This window comes from Thamnophis elegans, chromosome Z (assembly GCF_009769535.1).
Source record: "Thamnophis elegans isolate rThaEle1 chromosome Z, rThaEle1.pri, whole genome shotgun sequence".
Taxonomy (NCBI): Eukaryota; Metazoa; Chordata; class Lepidosauria; order Squamata; family Colubridae; genus Thamnophis; species Thamnophis elegans.
The window spans coordinates 83,397,672-83,411,311 of record NC_045558.1 but is presented as its reverse complement, the minus strand read 5'-3'; the positions used below and the strand labels follow the sequence as shown (position 1 = coordinate 83,411,311).

The 13,640-nt window shown below is 41.0% G+C and overlaps 1 protein-coding gene across 5 annotated transcripts in view; it reads right to left on the bottom strand.

Annotated features, from left to right (window-relative positions):
• Nucleotides 1-13,640, bottom strand: part of GALNT1 (polypeptide N-acetylgalactosaminyltransferase 1) — a 67,028-nt gene that overhangs the window by 29,556 nt on the left and 23,832 nt on the right. For all 5 annotated transcript variants that reach the window (XM_032235469.1, XM_032235472.1, XM_032235474.1 and 2 more), the window contains exons 6-9: nucleotides 9,026-9,233; nucleotides 8,211-8,381; nucleotides 2,909-3,026; nucleotides 2,464-2,644 (exon numbers count right to left, since the gene is read on the bottom strand). In XM_032235469.1, coding sequence (XP_032091360.1) covers nucleotides 2,464-2,644; nucleotides 2,909-3,026; nucleotides 8,211-8,381; nucleotides 9,026-9,233 — 678 coding nt within the window. The remainder of the gene's footprint in view (nucleotides 1-2,463; nucleotides 2,645-2,908; nucleotides 3,027-8,210; nucleotides 8,382-9,025; nucleotides 9,234-13,640) is intronic.

The following is a 13,640-nucleotide window of genomic DNA, read 5'->3' as shown; positions in this document are numbered from 1 at the left end:
ACTAAGATGGATTCTAGTGACTCACCAAACAAGGAATCCTCCATAAATGGAGAGGAAGCTAATCTCCACTTGGATTTAGTGTCTGCCTGCCAGTTACGCAACCACAATAGTCTTCTAGACATGACAGAAGAGGATAGTGTTTTGGATGCATACTTCACCGTGTTAAGGGTGGCGTCCATAGAGAACTATGTGGCTGCCATCACTTTGTTTACATCCTGTTGAAGATGTGCATCCCCAGGAGGAAGCCGTTCTTGCAGTTGACGTAACCACAAAAGGGTTGTGCGATTAAAGAAGAAAGTTGCGGCCACAGTCTTAATGGCCCAGGCATGTGACTGGTACATCTTATGCAATGTCAGCTCAGTTTTCCTGTCCTCAGCTTTTAGATTGTCTGCTATATTTCCTATTACTAATGAGGCTGAGGAGGCCAAAGCCACCACAGACACATCAATAGATGGGACCTGAAGAGCCTGCATGAAGCTTTGTTCCATGTTATAAAACCTACTATAGGCATTGCCCACAGGATTGGGAATGCTCCCGGCCAGGCCCATTGCTTTTTTACCATGTCTAGAAATAGCTGTGGTGCCAGAATCTCCTCCTTTTCCACTAAAGGTTCTGAAAATAGACCTTCACTTAAATTTTGATGACTAGTGGAGGCAGCAGGAGTTGAGGCTCCAGTTCCCAATTTGGTAGTGAAATGAGCCTTGTGGAGAAGAGATTTTAAAAGGGACGAAGAAAACAGACCTGTAAAGGCTGGGGGAGGGGTGTTTGAGACCAGGACCTTGTCATCATCAGACATATCTAGGTCATGCTGAGTCTCGTCGCCAAACAGGGAACCCTCAATGGCTAGAGAAGGGGAGCCAGCCTAAGGCCCTGAACAGCTAGCAGATTCTGGGAAGACTGAGAAGAGTGCTGGGTCTTGCAGGACTCCCTGTGGGTAGGATGGGCCTCCCTGTGAAATGGCCTTGGTGATGAGCATATTATCTGGGATGCCCTGCATATAACCTTGGTCAGTCAGAGGTTGCACCTCCAGAGATGGAATGGCGGCCTGAGGAGCCAGTAAGGCGCGGGGCTGATCATGGTCTACCTCAGGAGCCCATAATCAAAAGGGTCTACTGACATCTCTAGCATATCCTTGGTCGAAATGGGAAGGGATAGGGAGATATCTGCTCCAGACGAACCCCTCAAAGAAGCCAGGGAAATAGGAGAAGAGATCGAGACTATGGACCTGCAGAGAGACCATGATCTGGCCGGAGATGGACTGGGCTGAGTTTCATGACCCTCTCTATGCCGTTCAGCTCTGGCCACCCTCTTATCCAGCGCCTTTTGCCTTCTTTGTTCATCCCTAACAGTAGCCCTAGATGGGCGCTGGGCAGCTGGGGCTTTGTAACTTCTGCTTCTGATATTGACCTGGAAGAGGTAGTGCCCAAACTAGGGTCCCTGGAGAAGGCAGGAGGTCCTGCTGCACTATCCCTTCTGGTGTCTGCCATTTTTGGGCCGCTCTACTTACTCACACTCCTTCGACCTGACAGTATGACTGCTGGTGCCTCCGAGCGCTCCAACAAAGAAGAGAGGGTCAGTCGCTCACACCGGTCTCTCCGTTCTGAACAGCAGCGCTGATGTTCGTAGGGAAAGGAAGCTGACTCCATGTGGCTGGGCTCCCAAAATGGCTGCCGCCGCCACCAATCTCACTCCTGCAGATCTCCGTAGCTCGTAGAAACAGCCAAAATGGGCTATTTCCAATGCTACTGCCTCGCTGTGGAGAGACCCCTTTTGTGGTTTAGCGGAGCCTACAAGGACTCTCCTGGCTCCACGTGGCCAAGGGAAGCCGAAAATGGCCGCCGGAACCTCCGGCGCTCTGAAACAGGTGGCAACGTTACACGGCCCCTATTATGGTCAAACAGCTTTTAAATAAAAGCCGAATGAAACTATACAAATTTAGAATTGGCAATAATTGCAGAAAGGATTAGGAATGGAATCCAGTCAGGAGCCAGACTGAGTTGAAACAGGGGGCCAAGGAGAGAGTCAGAGGTGTGGTTTAAAAATTGTGACTCAGTCATTGGACCAATCAGAACATAATCCCATTCCTGGACCCTTCTGCAATATCTAGGAGAATGTACAATACACACATGCACATGTATATGTCAATAATTCATGAAGTCAATAGTACCATAATTTATGAATTTGACAGATGAAGAGGACTTTATGTAGTAATTATCAATTACTATATTAAGTAGTACTATATACTCAATGTATATTTAGCATAAGCTGCAAAAAATAAACTGTGTAATTAAACCATATTTGAGAGAAACTACTTTGCAAGTGTTATTGAAGAAAATTTTATATTTTATCCAAATAAGAACCAAAACTAACCAGAAGACCAAAATAAAATTATATCATGTTGGTATCAAGTTATATAACTCAGTTTGAATTATTGGGATTTTTATGCTAAGGTACCTTGCTCACCTGGAGAAATTATGTAAAAAAATTTTTTGAATTCATCCATCCAAACTTCTGCAAGCCGCCTATTATTTTTATTAATAATCTGTCCAGTGCCTCCTGGAAAAGTGTAAGGAGTGGCTTTTCGAAAAACATGTCCCACATGTGAACATGTCACTATTTCCAAAGTTCCTCCACATTGCCAAATCTAAAAATGCCAAAAAACAACAATTAAAAATCATTTGCAATAATATAGTACATATAAAATTAAAAATAAGTTATAGTTGTATATTAAAACCTGACCTGTAGAGACTGAATTTTCAGGTGCTCCCTTTGTATCACTTCTTTCTGGCATATGAACAAGGCTTATGTATGCCTTTAATAACACTGCAGAAACATTTATGTGAAGATCCTTCTGTTTCTACTGAAAAATATACCCAAACATATGGAATTTAAAAGGATTATTTCTTACTCTGAATGAAATCTCTAGGTTTTCTCCTCCCCATATATCCATTCCAGCATCATATGTTCCAATTTCTTGAAAATAATCTCTGTCTATGGAAAAGAGGCCTCCTGCCATTGTAGGTGTCCTAAAACAAGAATAAAATTTTCTGAACTGAAATGTGATATTTATCAATGCTTAACAGTGAACTCAAATGGTGAGTGCCAATCAAAATGGAGATAAAACCGGACCACTGAGAAACAAGAAGGCACTGGCCTACTCGAGAGCTTTGTGGATATTCACTACAGCATTCTATTATTGTACAGTAGTGCTTCACAAAAAATTTTCATTATCCAACTAGTTATTTATAAGTCCTTCTTACCGCTTAACAGAGTCCTTATTTAAAGTCCTGGTGGTCACTGGATAATGGGTCTGTGTGTTGTTATCAAAGAAAAACCATTATTACCCAATTTGGGTAATTTACCCAGGTTCGGAAGCACTACTGTACAGAGTAAAGAAAATAACTTTGATCGGGATTACTAAAGTAACAGTGAAACAGTCCTTAAATTAAAATAATATGGGAGCATTATGAAAATGACTCAAGACACTCCCCCCGCCCTGGAATTCACATGAATGTAATACAGGGATGAAGGGAAGAATAATCAGATTTGAAAATAATGAAATCTAAAATAAGCAATCTAAATAAATATATTTTTGGTCCACTGTGGAGTCTGCCTTGTAGGGTTGACAATTATCATCCAATCTATATTACTTCAAAAGTAAAGCATATTTATAACTATTTTATAACTAAAATAGTGTGTGTGTGTGTGTGTGTGTGTGTGTGTGTGTGTGTGTGTGTGTATTAGATACATATAATTCTATAGGATTAAGCTTTTTTCCCTCCTGGATCTATTAAATTTTGTGGGGATGACTTATGAAAAGAAAAGATAGCATAACAGCTAGATTCTGAGTTATTGGTAGATAAATTACAGCCTTCCTCTTATTTTATTGATTTTTATTAATGACTAATGATTCTGAAAATCAGGAAACAGCAATAATCCGTATTCTAAAAAAAGAAAAGAGATTTTCTAGATAATTATTGTCTAGTCATTTATTAAAGATCAGCAGCAAATGTTAAATGTGCTTTGAGATTCTTTGCCATTTATTGCAAGGATTAGGAAGAATGAGAAAAAATATGAAAAAAAACCCAAGTTTTGAATTCTCACATTCATAAAACCAAAATTATGAAATGTCTTGGAATATTTTTTTCAAGCTTCCAGTGGGGAAAAATGCTTATACTATATAAAAAATGCTTATACTATATAATTCATAAAAGCAACCTCAGCAATGGAATTTTTTACTAATCATGGAGTATCTTATCTGTCTAATGGTTACTATAGGCAGTCCTTGATTTATGACCACAATTGGGATCAGAATTTCCATTGCTAAGCAAGGCGGTTGTTGTTTATTTATCTATTAAAATTTATATGCTGCCCATCTAACTATCCAGAGAGACTCTGGGTGGCTCAAGTGACCCTTGTTAAATGAACAGTGTCCGATTTTATGATTTATTTATTTTTTACCATGGTTACTTAGCAAATCATTGCAGTTGTTAATTTACGGTCACTGCATTGTGGCCATGATCACATGATAACAATTTGGGCATTAGGCAGTCCACCAGGTTTAAGACCAACCACAGGACTACTACAACTGTCCCCATCATGCTATCTCAGCCAACCACTCTTAGCACACACAAAGCTATTATAGCTCTAGAGGCCCAAGCCTGCTCCAGGAGGCCTCAGTCAGTTATAGACCCCAGCGGCATATATTGCTTCACTTACCTTTGGGCTTTATTGAACTGCTGACAAGCACACCAGACAATGTGAGATGCAGCCTTTCTATAGAAGCCACCTTACACCTGTCTTTAAACAAGTTCATTTTTACAATTGTTCAAAAGTTCCTCATGAAATTTGGTGGAGCCTTCCAAAAACTCCAAGAATCGGCACCAGTTTGCTGAACGGTACAAGGCAGCCTCTGTAGGAAGGCCGTGCCTCACATCAGCTGGGCACATCTGTCAGTAACTGCAGAAAAACATAAAGGTAAGTTTGATAACAGTTAAATGCCCAGCAGTATATTTATAATTTTAGATAACAGAATATAATTGTTTAGGTTTTGGTCATGGATATAATTTTAGCTTTAAACCACACAATAATTCTCTGATTTTAGATTATTTTTAATTCAGGTTTTTGATTGTCTTAGCTTTTTTTCACCCTTTCATTCATATGTATCTAATTCTTGGAGACTGCTTGGACCTGCCCCTACAGTTTTCTTGGCATGATTTGATTACCATTGCCTCCTTCCTAAGGGTAGAGAAAGTGACTAGTGCAAAGTTATCCTACTGGTTATCCAACCATTATCCCAAACTGGCTCCTCCTTTTTAGCTTAGTATTAAATATATTAGGATAGTGTATTCCCAGGCACAGAAACTGGATCGTGCTTTACGGACATTTAGGACAAAATCCTTCTCAATACACCTTTAATAAATAGTGTACAACAAATCAATAAAATGCTTATGTCAAAAAGTTAAAAATCCCCCCTCCTTTCATTTTATAGTTGTGGGAACTATGTATATGTTTAGTCTAACAAACAAAAGGACTATACGTGAATTATGGAAGTCTTCCAATTCTTGAGGGCTGTCACAAAGAAGGGGTCAACCTATTATCCAAAACACCTGAGGGCAGGAAAAGTAGTAATAGGTAAAAGATTATTAAAGAGAGATCCAACCTGGAATTAAGGAGAAATTTCCTGACAGTGAGAACAGTGGAACAACTCAGTGGAATGGCTTGCCTCCAAAGGTTGTGGGTGCTCCTTCATTGGATGATTTCAAGGAGGATGGATTACCATTTGGCTGGAATGGTACAGGGTTTCCTGTTTGAGAAGGGGATTGGACTAGAAGACCTCCAAGATCCCTTCCAACCCTGTTATTCTATGTTCTAAGAGGCTTCAGAGAACAAATGTCTTAGAACTTTCTTAAAAGTTACTAGTGATAGGGTGTTAATAAACTTCAATAATATCTAACTTTCATATGTGTCTTTCAGTGCCTTTCAGGTACTCTTTCTTTCATCCTATTGGCAATGTATTTACTAATTATTTTTTATAGAGCTTGAACTTTCTATTCTTGCAGTTATTCTAATTTCACTCTTTTTTTCAATGTATATTTCCTCCCAAATTCTCTTGAAACTAACAGTCATAACAATCTGACCTACAATCATAACCTAGCGTCTACCATTTGATTTCAATTTTTAATCATAATCAAATCAATTATTGATTCATTTATTTTGGTCTATAGATTATGACACCAGACATCAATTGAGTTTCTACTTCCACATGCATGGTGAAAAATTTAGATATCAATTACATTCCAATATGCTTTAGCTTTTTCATTCATACTCTACATATATGTAAACGTGTTCATTTTAACATGTTTTCAGTTTTACTCCATGTTATTTTACTTTCACTCAAATCTATCATTTCTTTTCCCTTTTCCTTACCTTCACAAATGTTTAATTTGCCTATTTCCTGTTGCTTTCATTTGTTTATCTTTTTTGCCATTTACTACTGCTCTTACATTCCAATTAGGATTTTTTCTATATGTTGTCATTACCAGATGATGCCACAAGTACTGATGATAGAATATTATGGTTTTAATCAATTAAGTATTTTACATTACAACATTTACATTCCCTGAAAATATTCTGGAAAAGTAATTATCAGTATGATCACGTTTTGGCCAGTATGTCAGAAATGTGTTGAAACTCCATTTCACCCAAAAATATTCACACTACCCTATACAAGCCCCAAATGTCTAAATAAGAGGTTACCTTACAAGCCAACACTATCCTGATAATCTCGAATAAGTTATTTTACAAATAGTCTTCCAGTTATAACCATTTGTTCAATGACAGAAAGTACTAATGAATGGTAATTTCCATCAGTCTCTGAAGTTTCAGCCATTGCAGCACTCCAAGTATCATGTGATCAAAATTCAGATGCTTGGCAATTTGTCTATATTTTTGACATCCCTCCACCCACCTATCTTCACCCCCACTCTCTACTAACTCCTCCTCCATCTCCCTCCATCTATCCTCTATCTTAACTGCCCCCACCTGACTTTTGCTGTTCTCTTTCTCCAGTTTTTGACAAATTGTGCCCAGCAGAGATGGTTGCTGATCCTTTGCAAGGACTTTGGGAGAAAAGCTGCAGTAAGGTATGGCAAGGCTTGTGGTGGGGAGGCCACATGGAAGAGTAGCAGGAATAGGCAGCAGCAATGGAGTACAAGGTAGTCAAAACAGCAGAAATGGGGAGTAGATAGAAGAGGAGTAAAAGTTATGGGTAAGAATTATAGGGCAAATTATAGTCCTGGCCTAACAATCACAATTGAGACTATTGGAACTGGCACTGCTATATAATGCAGTTGTGAAGTTTCACTAATGAACATTTTACTTAGCAATGGAAGTTTAGTCCTAATTAGAGTCACAAGCCAAGGATTACTTGTTCCAAAAATATTTTAACTTTTTCATATATTTACAAATGATGTTTTAAAACAAACTCATAATGGTATTGATATCTAGTAATGCAAAACAAATAATTTATCATTTTAGCTCCCCATTATCCTCACTATATACAAACACAAATGCATTAATTATTGCAAATACAGTATTTGGCTTTAATACAGGAATTCTTGAGTATGTTGCATATTCATATAAATTTTATTAATAAATAAATTTTTAACTTGAAAATAAACCAATAGCATCCTTTTTTTGCTATATACTCTTCAAAATATTCTGAATCACATAATGCTTGTCACTTTTTTCAATAGCTAGGTGAGAAATTGGCAGGAATAAATTTCCATAGGCATGATATGGAGATTATAGGGAAGCTGATATGGAAATCGTAGAAAAGTTGTGAAGCCATTACAAAACAATTTCAGTGACTTCCATTTATCAAATAAATAATTATGGTAAAATTATGGATCATTTTTTACTTATTTGTCATATTCATATTGCCCATCTCATAAAACAGGACATTTGTCTAGACAGTGTTAACAGCTTAAAGATTTTTATTTCTGGGTGGAGGAATGGTTTCCATCTTCCTCTGATTTTGGAAATGGACTAGTGGTTTCAGGTTGTTGACTGTGACCTCCTGAGAAATATATTTCACATTAACTCATTAATCACAGAGCCTTGTAATTATTTCTAACCCTCAAAGGAATATCCATCAAACTGAATATCCATTGAAGTATTCAGTTTAATCAAGAATCAGTTTTCTTTACCTAACTGGAAGAGTCCGATCACCTTTCCTTCTATCCATTTCTCTCTGAGGAACAGGATACCATCGGAAATTTAACTTCCAGTTGAATCCTCCATAAGTCATATCAGAGCCTGCCATGTATTCAAATGTGTCATCACTGATTACATCAATGATAGGACAAACTACAGTTTTCCTAGAGAAATAAATGACATAAATTGTTATATACAAAAGATAATAACATTGCTATGTGTTATTCACTATAGGGGAACAATTATGTAGCATATTATTAAATGATTTTGATTCTAATTTTTAAACATTGGAGACTAACTGTAATGATGACGTATCATTAGGGACAAGACTATTAGAGACGTGTATGTCACTAAATCATCTGGACCCCTGTTCAGATTTAGAACTTGAGGATGAAATATTACAAAGATTATGTCCAGTTGACTTTAACAAAGCTAGTATTCCAGGCAAAACATGTGAGATTCTTTGAAACTCTACAGCTTTCAAAGTAAAATAGTAGCAAACTATAACATTAACATTTGATGAACCCATATTAAAGTCTTATTTGCTTTAAAAAAGCAACTGTATTTTTAAAAAAAGTTTGGGGAAAAACAGGGATAACTGTAATTATTGGAATTTCAATCCATTATACACACACAGTCCATTTAAATATGGGTTTATTCTGCTGCTTATTTTTGTCAAAATATGCTCTACTGAACAACAAAGTCCTCAAAAGAAACTAATTTTAGTCGTTTTGAAAGACTATTATTATAAACACAGTTAACTAAATTAATAAATATCAATTTTTAACACGTTTTAAAAAATAACTACCTATTAGCTTTAATCCGTGCTAACAAAGGCTCAAGCCAACCTACAGTGCATTCACAATGAGCATCTAAAAAGGTAATGACTTGGCCTTTAGAGGCAGCAGCTCCTTTCAATCTGGCTCTGATGAGTCCAGAACGCTGCTCCATTCGAATCACATACACTGGTATTCGTAATTTTTTCACATAGTTCTCCAATGGTCTCTTCAAGAAGTCTGAAAAACAATGTCAAACAAAATGTGATTTAAATGTTTCCTGCATATATACCATTACTAGCATTTGTCAAATGTGTAGATTGACTTCGGTCTAAATTACTTTTCAATTTGATCAGTGAGAAGACAATTCAGCAGAATTGTCCTTCCTTTTTTTGGCAATTCTTTCTGAAGAAACAGAAAGTTTGACTTACCATGAAGTTTCTTTCTGTGTGCAGAATATGGACGTGACATAATTAACAAGGCAGAGCCAATAGACAAAAGCTTACTATTCTACCCTCATATAAGAAATTCCCAATGGCAGATTTTAACTTGATTTCAGCTATAAAAGAAACAACCACAAATCCAGCAACAAGCTAGAGCAAATAATACATTAAAAATGGGAGACAGAAGTAATAAAATGGATATGGAAAGAGGGATGGTTTCTGTTGAAAATTGCAACTTGATGATATATCTCAGTTTTAGCGTTGGTTTTTAACTCTGAAGAAACTTCCCTGGGGAAGGGAAGGTTTTTGAAATTGGTTTTTTTGTTTGTTCCATGGATGGCTGGATGCTCTCCAAGAGCTTCTTGAAGAAATAATCTAGTAATTTCTGGCTGAGGGGAGGGTGGAGAACAGGTCAACCAAGAACCAAATTCACCACTGAAGAACCCATTTAGAACAGCAGTTCTCAACCTATGGGTCGCGACCCCTTTGGGGGTCGAACAACCCTTTCACAGGGATCGCTTAAGACACGAGCATGCACTGCCCTCTTCTCTCTGACAGCTGCCTGGTTAAAAAGCCATCCCCTGCAGTGTTTTTCCCTGAGGGCTCCACAGAACAGTTCAAGACCAATGTCACCCCATCTGCCCTCTTCGGGGACAGGTCCTCTTCAGAAGGACGAGGCCCCACTGGTCCCCTTCGCATTCATCTTCTGGCCACAGTCCCACGCTGTGGAAAACATAGGTGGGCGCATACCCGCACAATTACAGGTTGGAGCAGGACCAAAGCCCCTCTCCCAACTGGCCCTTCCTCCCTCAGAGGGCTTTGGAGGGCTTCGGAGAGAAGCTTCTGCAGAAGCCCGGGCGAATGAGAATAAGTTATCGTCATTACGAAGTCTCCGAGGCTGTAATTGTGTGTGTGTGGGTGCACGCACCTATGTTTTCCATGGCGTGGAGCCACACCGAGACTCTGCACGGCTGGCGATGACTCCGGAGCCCATCCACAGGAGACGGGGTCCCTCTTGCATTCCTTGTCTTCCCAGATGGGCTCCGGAGTTATTGCCGCGCCGATGCTCCAGCCACGCAGAACATCAGCGTGGCTCCGTGCCGTGGAAAACATAGGCACGCGGAAACCCCACACACACAATTACAGCCTCGGAGACATCATAATGGCGGGAACTTGTTCTCACTTGCCGGAGTTCTGCAGAAGCTTCCCTCTGAAGCCCTCCAAGGGAGGAAGGGCCATTTGGGAGAGGGGCTCTGGTCCTACTCTGGGCTGGAATTGTGCGGGGCATGCGCGCACCTATGTTTTCCATGGCATGGAAGACGAAAAACATGAGGGGGACCACAGAGGCCTCGTTCTTCTGAAGAGAACGAGTGGTGGCATCGGTCTTGGGCTGTTCTGCGGAGTGGCATCGGTCTTGGGCTGTTCTGCGGAGCCCCCCAGGGAAAACCGCTGCTGCCAGGTACTTTTAACCATATATTTTGGTCCTATGACTGTAGAATGCTGCAAAAAACCATAAATAAAGGCCAGTTGTTGAATGTTTCAAATGTGATTGGAACACTCAACAAGGCGACCACAGTATGTGTGTGTGTATGTCTCTCTGTGTGTGAGAGTGAGTGAGTGAGAGAGACAGACAGAGAGGCACAAAGAGAGAGACACAGACAGAGTGAGTAAGTGAGTAAGTGAAACAGAGAAGGAGGGAGAAAGAGTGACAAAGAGCCAGAGAGAGAGAGAGAGAGAGAGAGAGAGAGAGAGAGAGAGAGAGAAAGAGAAAGGAAAGGGAAAGAGAAAAGAAGGAAGAAAGGAAGGAAGTTAGAAAGAAAGAAAGAAAGAAAGAAAGAAAGAAAGAAAGAAAGAAAGAAAGAGAATGACAATTGGCTTATCTGAAGGACCCTTTTCTGAGTGCCGTGAAAGGGAGTCCAAGCATGGGTTAAATACAGCCAATCTGCCCAGGACTAAATTGAAACTTTATGCCACACCTCTGGTGCTGACTAATCCTCAGATTTTCTTCAATGAAGGCGTGGACAATGTGTGCTAAGAAGTTCAGGAACCAAGTCAATGAAGGTCGTTAAAAAATTATCTACAAATCCGAAGAAATCATATGACAAATGGCAGAGCAGATCCCAGGGTGGGGTTGGACTCTCTTTCACAGCACCCAGAAAAGGACCCTTCAGGTAAGCCAATTTTTCTGGATGCAACTCTGGAGAGTCCAGGCATGGGACATATCCAAGCTAAATGTCACTAGGGCGGGAAGCGAAAGCATCCAGGGTCTTTCCGCTGGTATGAATGCCCTAGAGAACTCGCCTCCCAAATGCCACCTCCGCAGAAGCAAATTTGTCCAGTCTGTAGTTTTGAACAAAGGAAGACTCTTTGAAAAGGGTGGCCTTTGCCAGTGCGGGTGACAGCCACCACTGGAGGGACTGAAGTACCTTTGGTGAGACACGAATCAACTGTTGAGAGTTGCTCATGTTGGCCCTCTGGTAGGGCAGGAGGAGCCATTGTAGGTGTCGAGAATGAAGGTGTGCCCAAGGTACTATTGACAGGCACAAAATCATCTTGCCAAGGAGTTATGACAGCTGCACGATCGATGCCTGCAATGACTGCAGTACCTGCAACACCTGGCTTCTGATGCTTGCCAACCGCTTTGGAGACAGGGAGGCCTGGCAACTGGTGGTGTCGGATGCAGATGCCTCTTTTTCTTGTTGATGGAGAACCTGTGATGTTGGAAGGTTCGCAGTGTGTATTGCAGGTCTTGCATCGCTTGTTGCCATGACGATGACTGAATGAGGACGTTGTCCAGGTAGCAATGCAGGCACACCGGGCGAGGTCTCAAGAAAGCCGCCACCACAGCTAGGATTTTTGTAAAGGTCCGAGGTGCCGAGGACAGGCCGAATGGCAGAACCTTGTACTGGTAGCGGCGGCCTGCATAAAAGAATCTCAGGAAACTGTGGTGAGCTTTGCGAATGGGATGTGGAGGTAGGCCTCCTTGAGATCTATGGATGTTAAGAGATCTCCCGGCTTGATGCAATCCAGAATTGACTGAAGGGACTGCATCTTGAAGCTCCAGTATGCTATATGATGGTTTAGCTTTTTTAGATCGAGGATCCCCCTCCACCTCCCAGAGTTCTTTGGGACAAGGAAGAGTATTGAATAAAATTCTGTCCTTTTCTGACCTGGTGGAACCGGTTCTATGGCATTTATGTTTCTGAGGTAAAGGATCTCCTGTTCCATGAGAGTCCTCTTGACCGAATAGGAGGGGGTTGGACACCGAACGAAGTGTCAGGAAGGGGGGGGAAATGAACTCTAACGTTAGACCTATGCGTATCGTCTGAAGGACCACTGGTCCGACGTGATCCACTCCCATTGGGAATGGAACAGCTGGAGATGCCCTCCTATGGGAGCCGTTCGCTGATGGTCACTTATTACGTCTGAAGGGTCTGGAACTGGACCCTCCGCGATAGGGACATTTAGAGAAGGACTGTTGACTGTTTCTGTCACAAAAGGGCTGATGGTCCTGGGACCTACCCGTGCCTTGAGAATAGGGACGTTGGAAGGAACTGGTAGATTGCTGCTCCAAGTTCCGAAAGGGCTGCCTCCTATAAGTCTGCGAACCCTTGCAGTCAGATTTTTTGTTGACCGAAGGCATGACCTTCTTTTTGTCCTTATTTTCAACAAGGACATGATCTGGGGCCTCCCCCAAAAGCTTGCTACCCTTAAAGGAGCTGAGGCAAGCTTCCACTTGGAGCGGATATCTGTGTTCCAATGCCTGAGCCATAAGAGGCGCTTGGTGGGATCTAGAGGCAAATTTAGGATTCAGAGTGGTGTCAGCAATGTACTCTGTTGCTGCAATAATTTTGTTAACATCCTGCCTTAATCTGGTATCCCCAGCCAGGAGCTTGGCGAGGAGCTGTCTCAGCCAGAGTAGCACCACCCTGGACAGAAAGGACGCAGAAGCGGAAGCTTTAATGGCCCAAGCCGCCGCCTGATGAGTCTTGTGGCAGGTGTTCTCAGCCCTTTTGTCCTCAGCCTTGAACCCTTCTAATAGTTCAGGGGGGGAGCATTGAATTGCTCAGGCGCGTCCATGGGAGGCAATTTCAGTAAGTCTTCTAGACTTGGATCAACCATGTAAAATTTCTTGTCATTATCACTAGAAGTAGCACTACATTAAGGAACAATTTTGGAACCAGCACAATTTCCTGAGTAGATT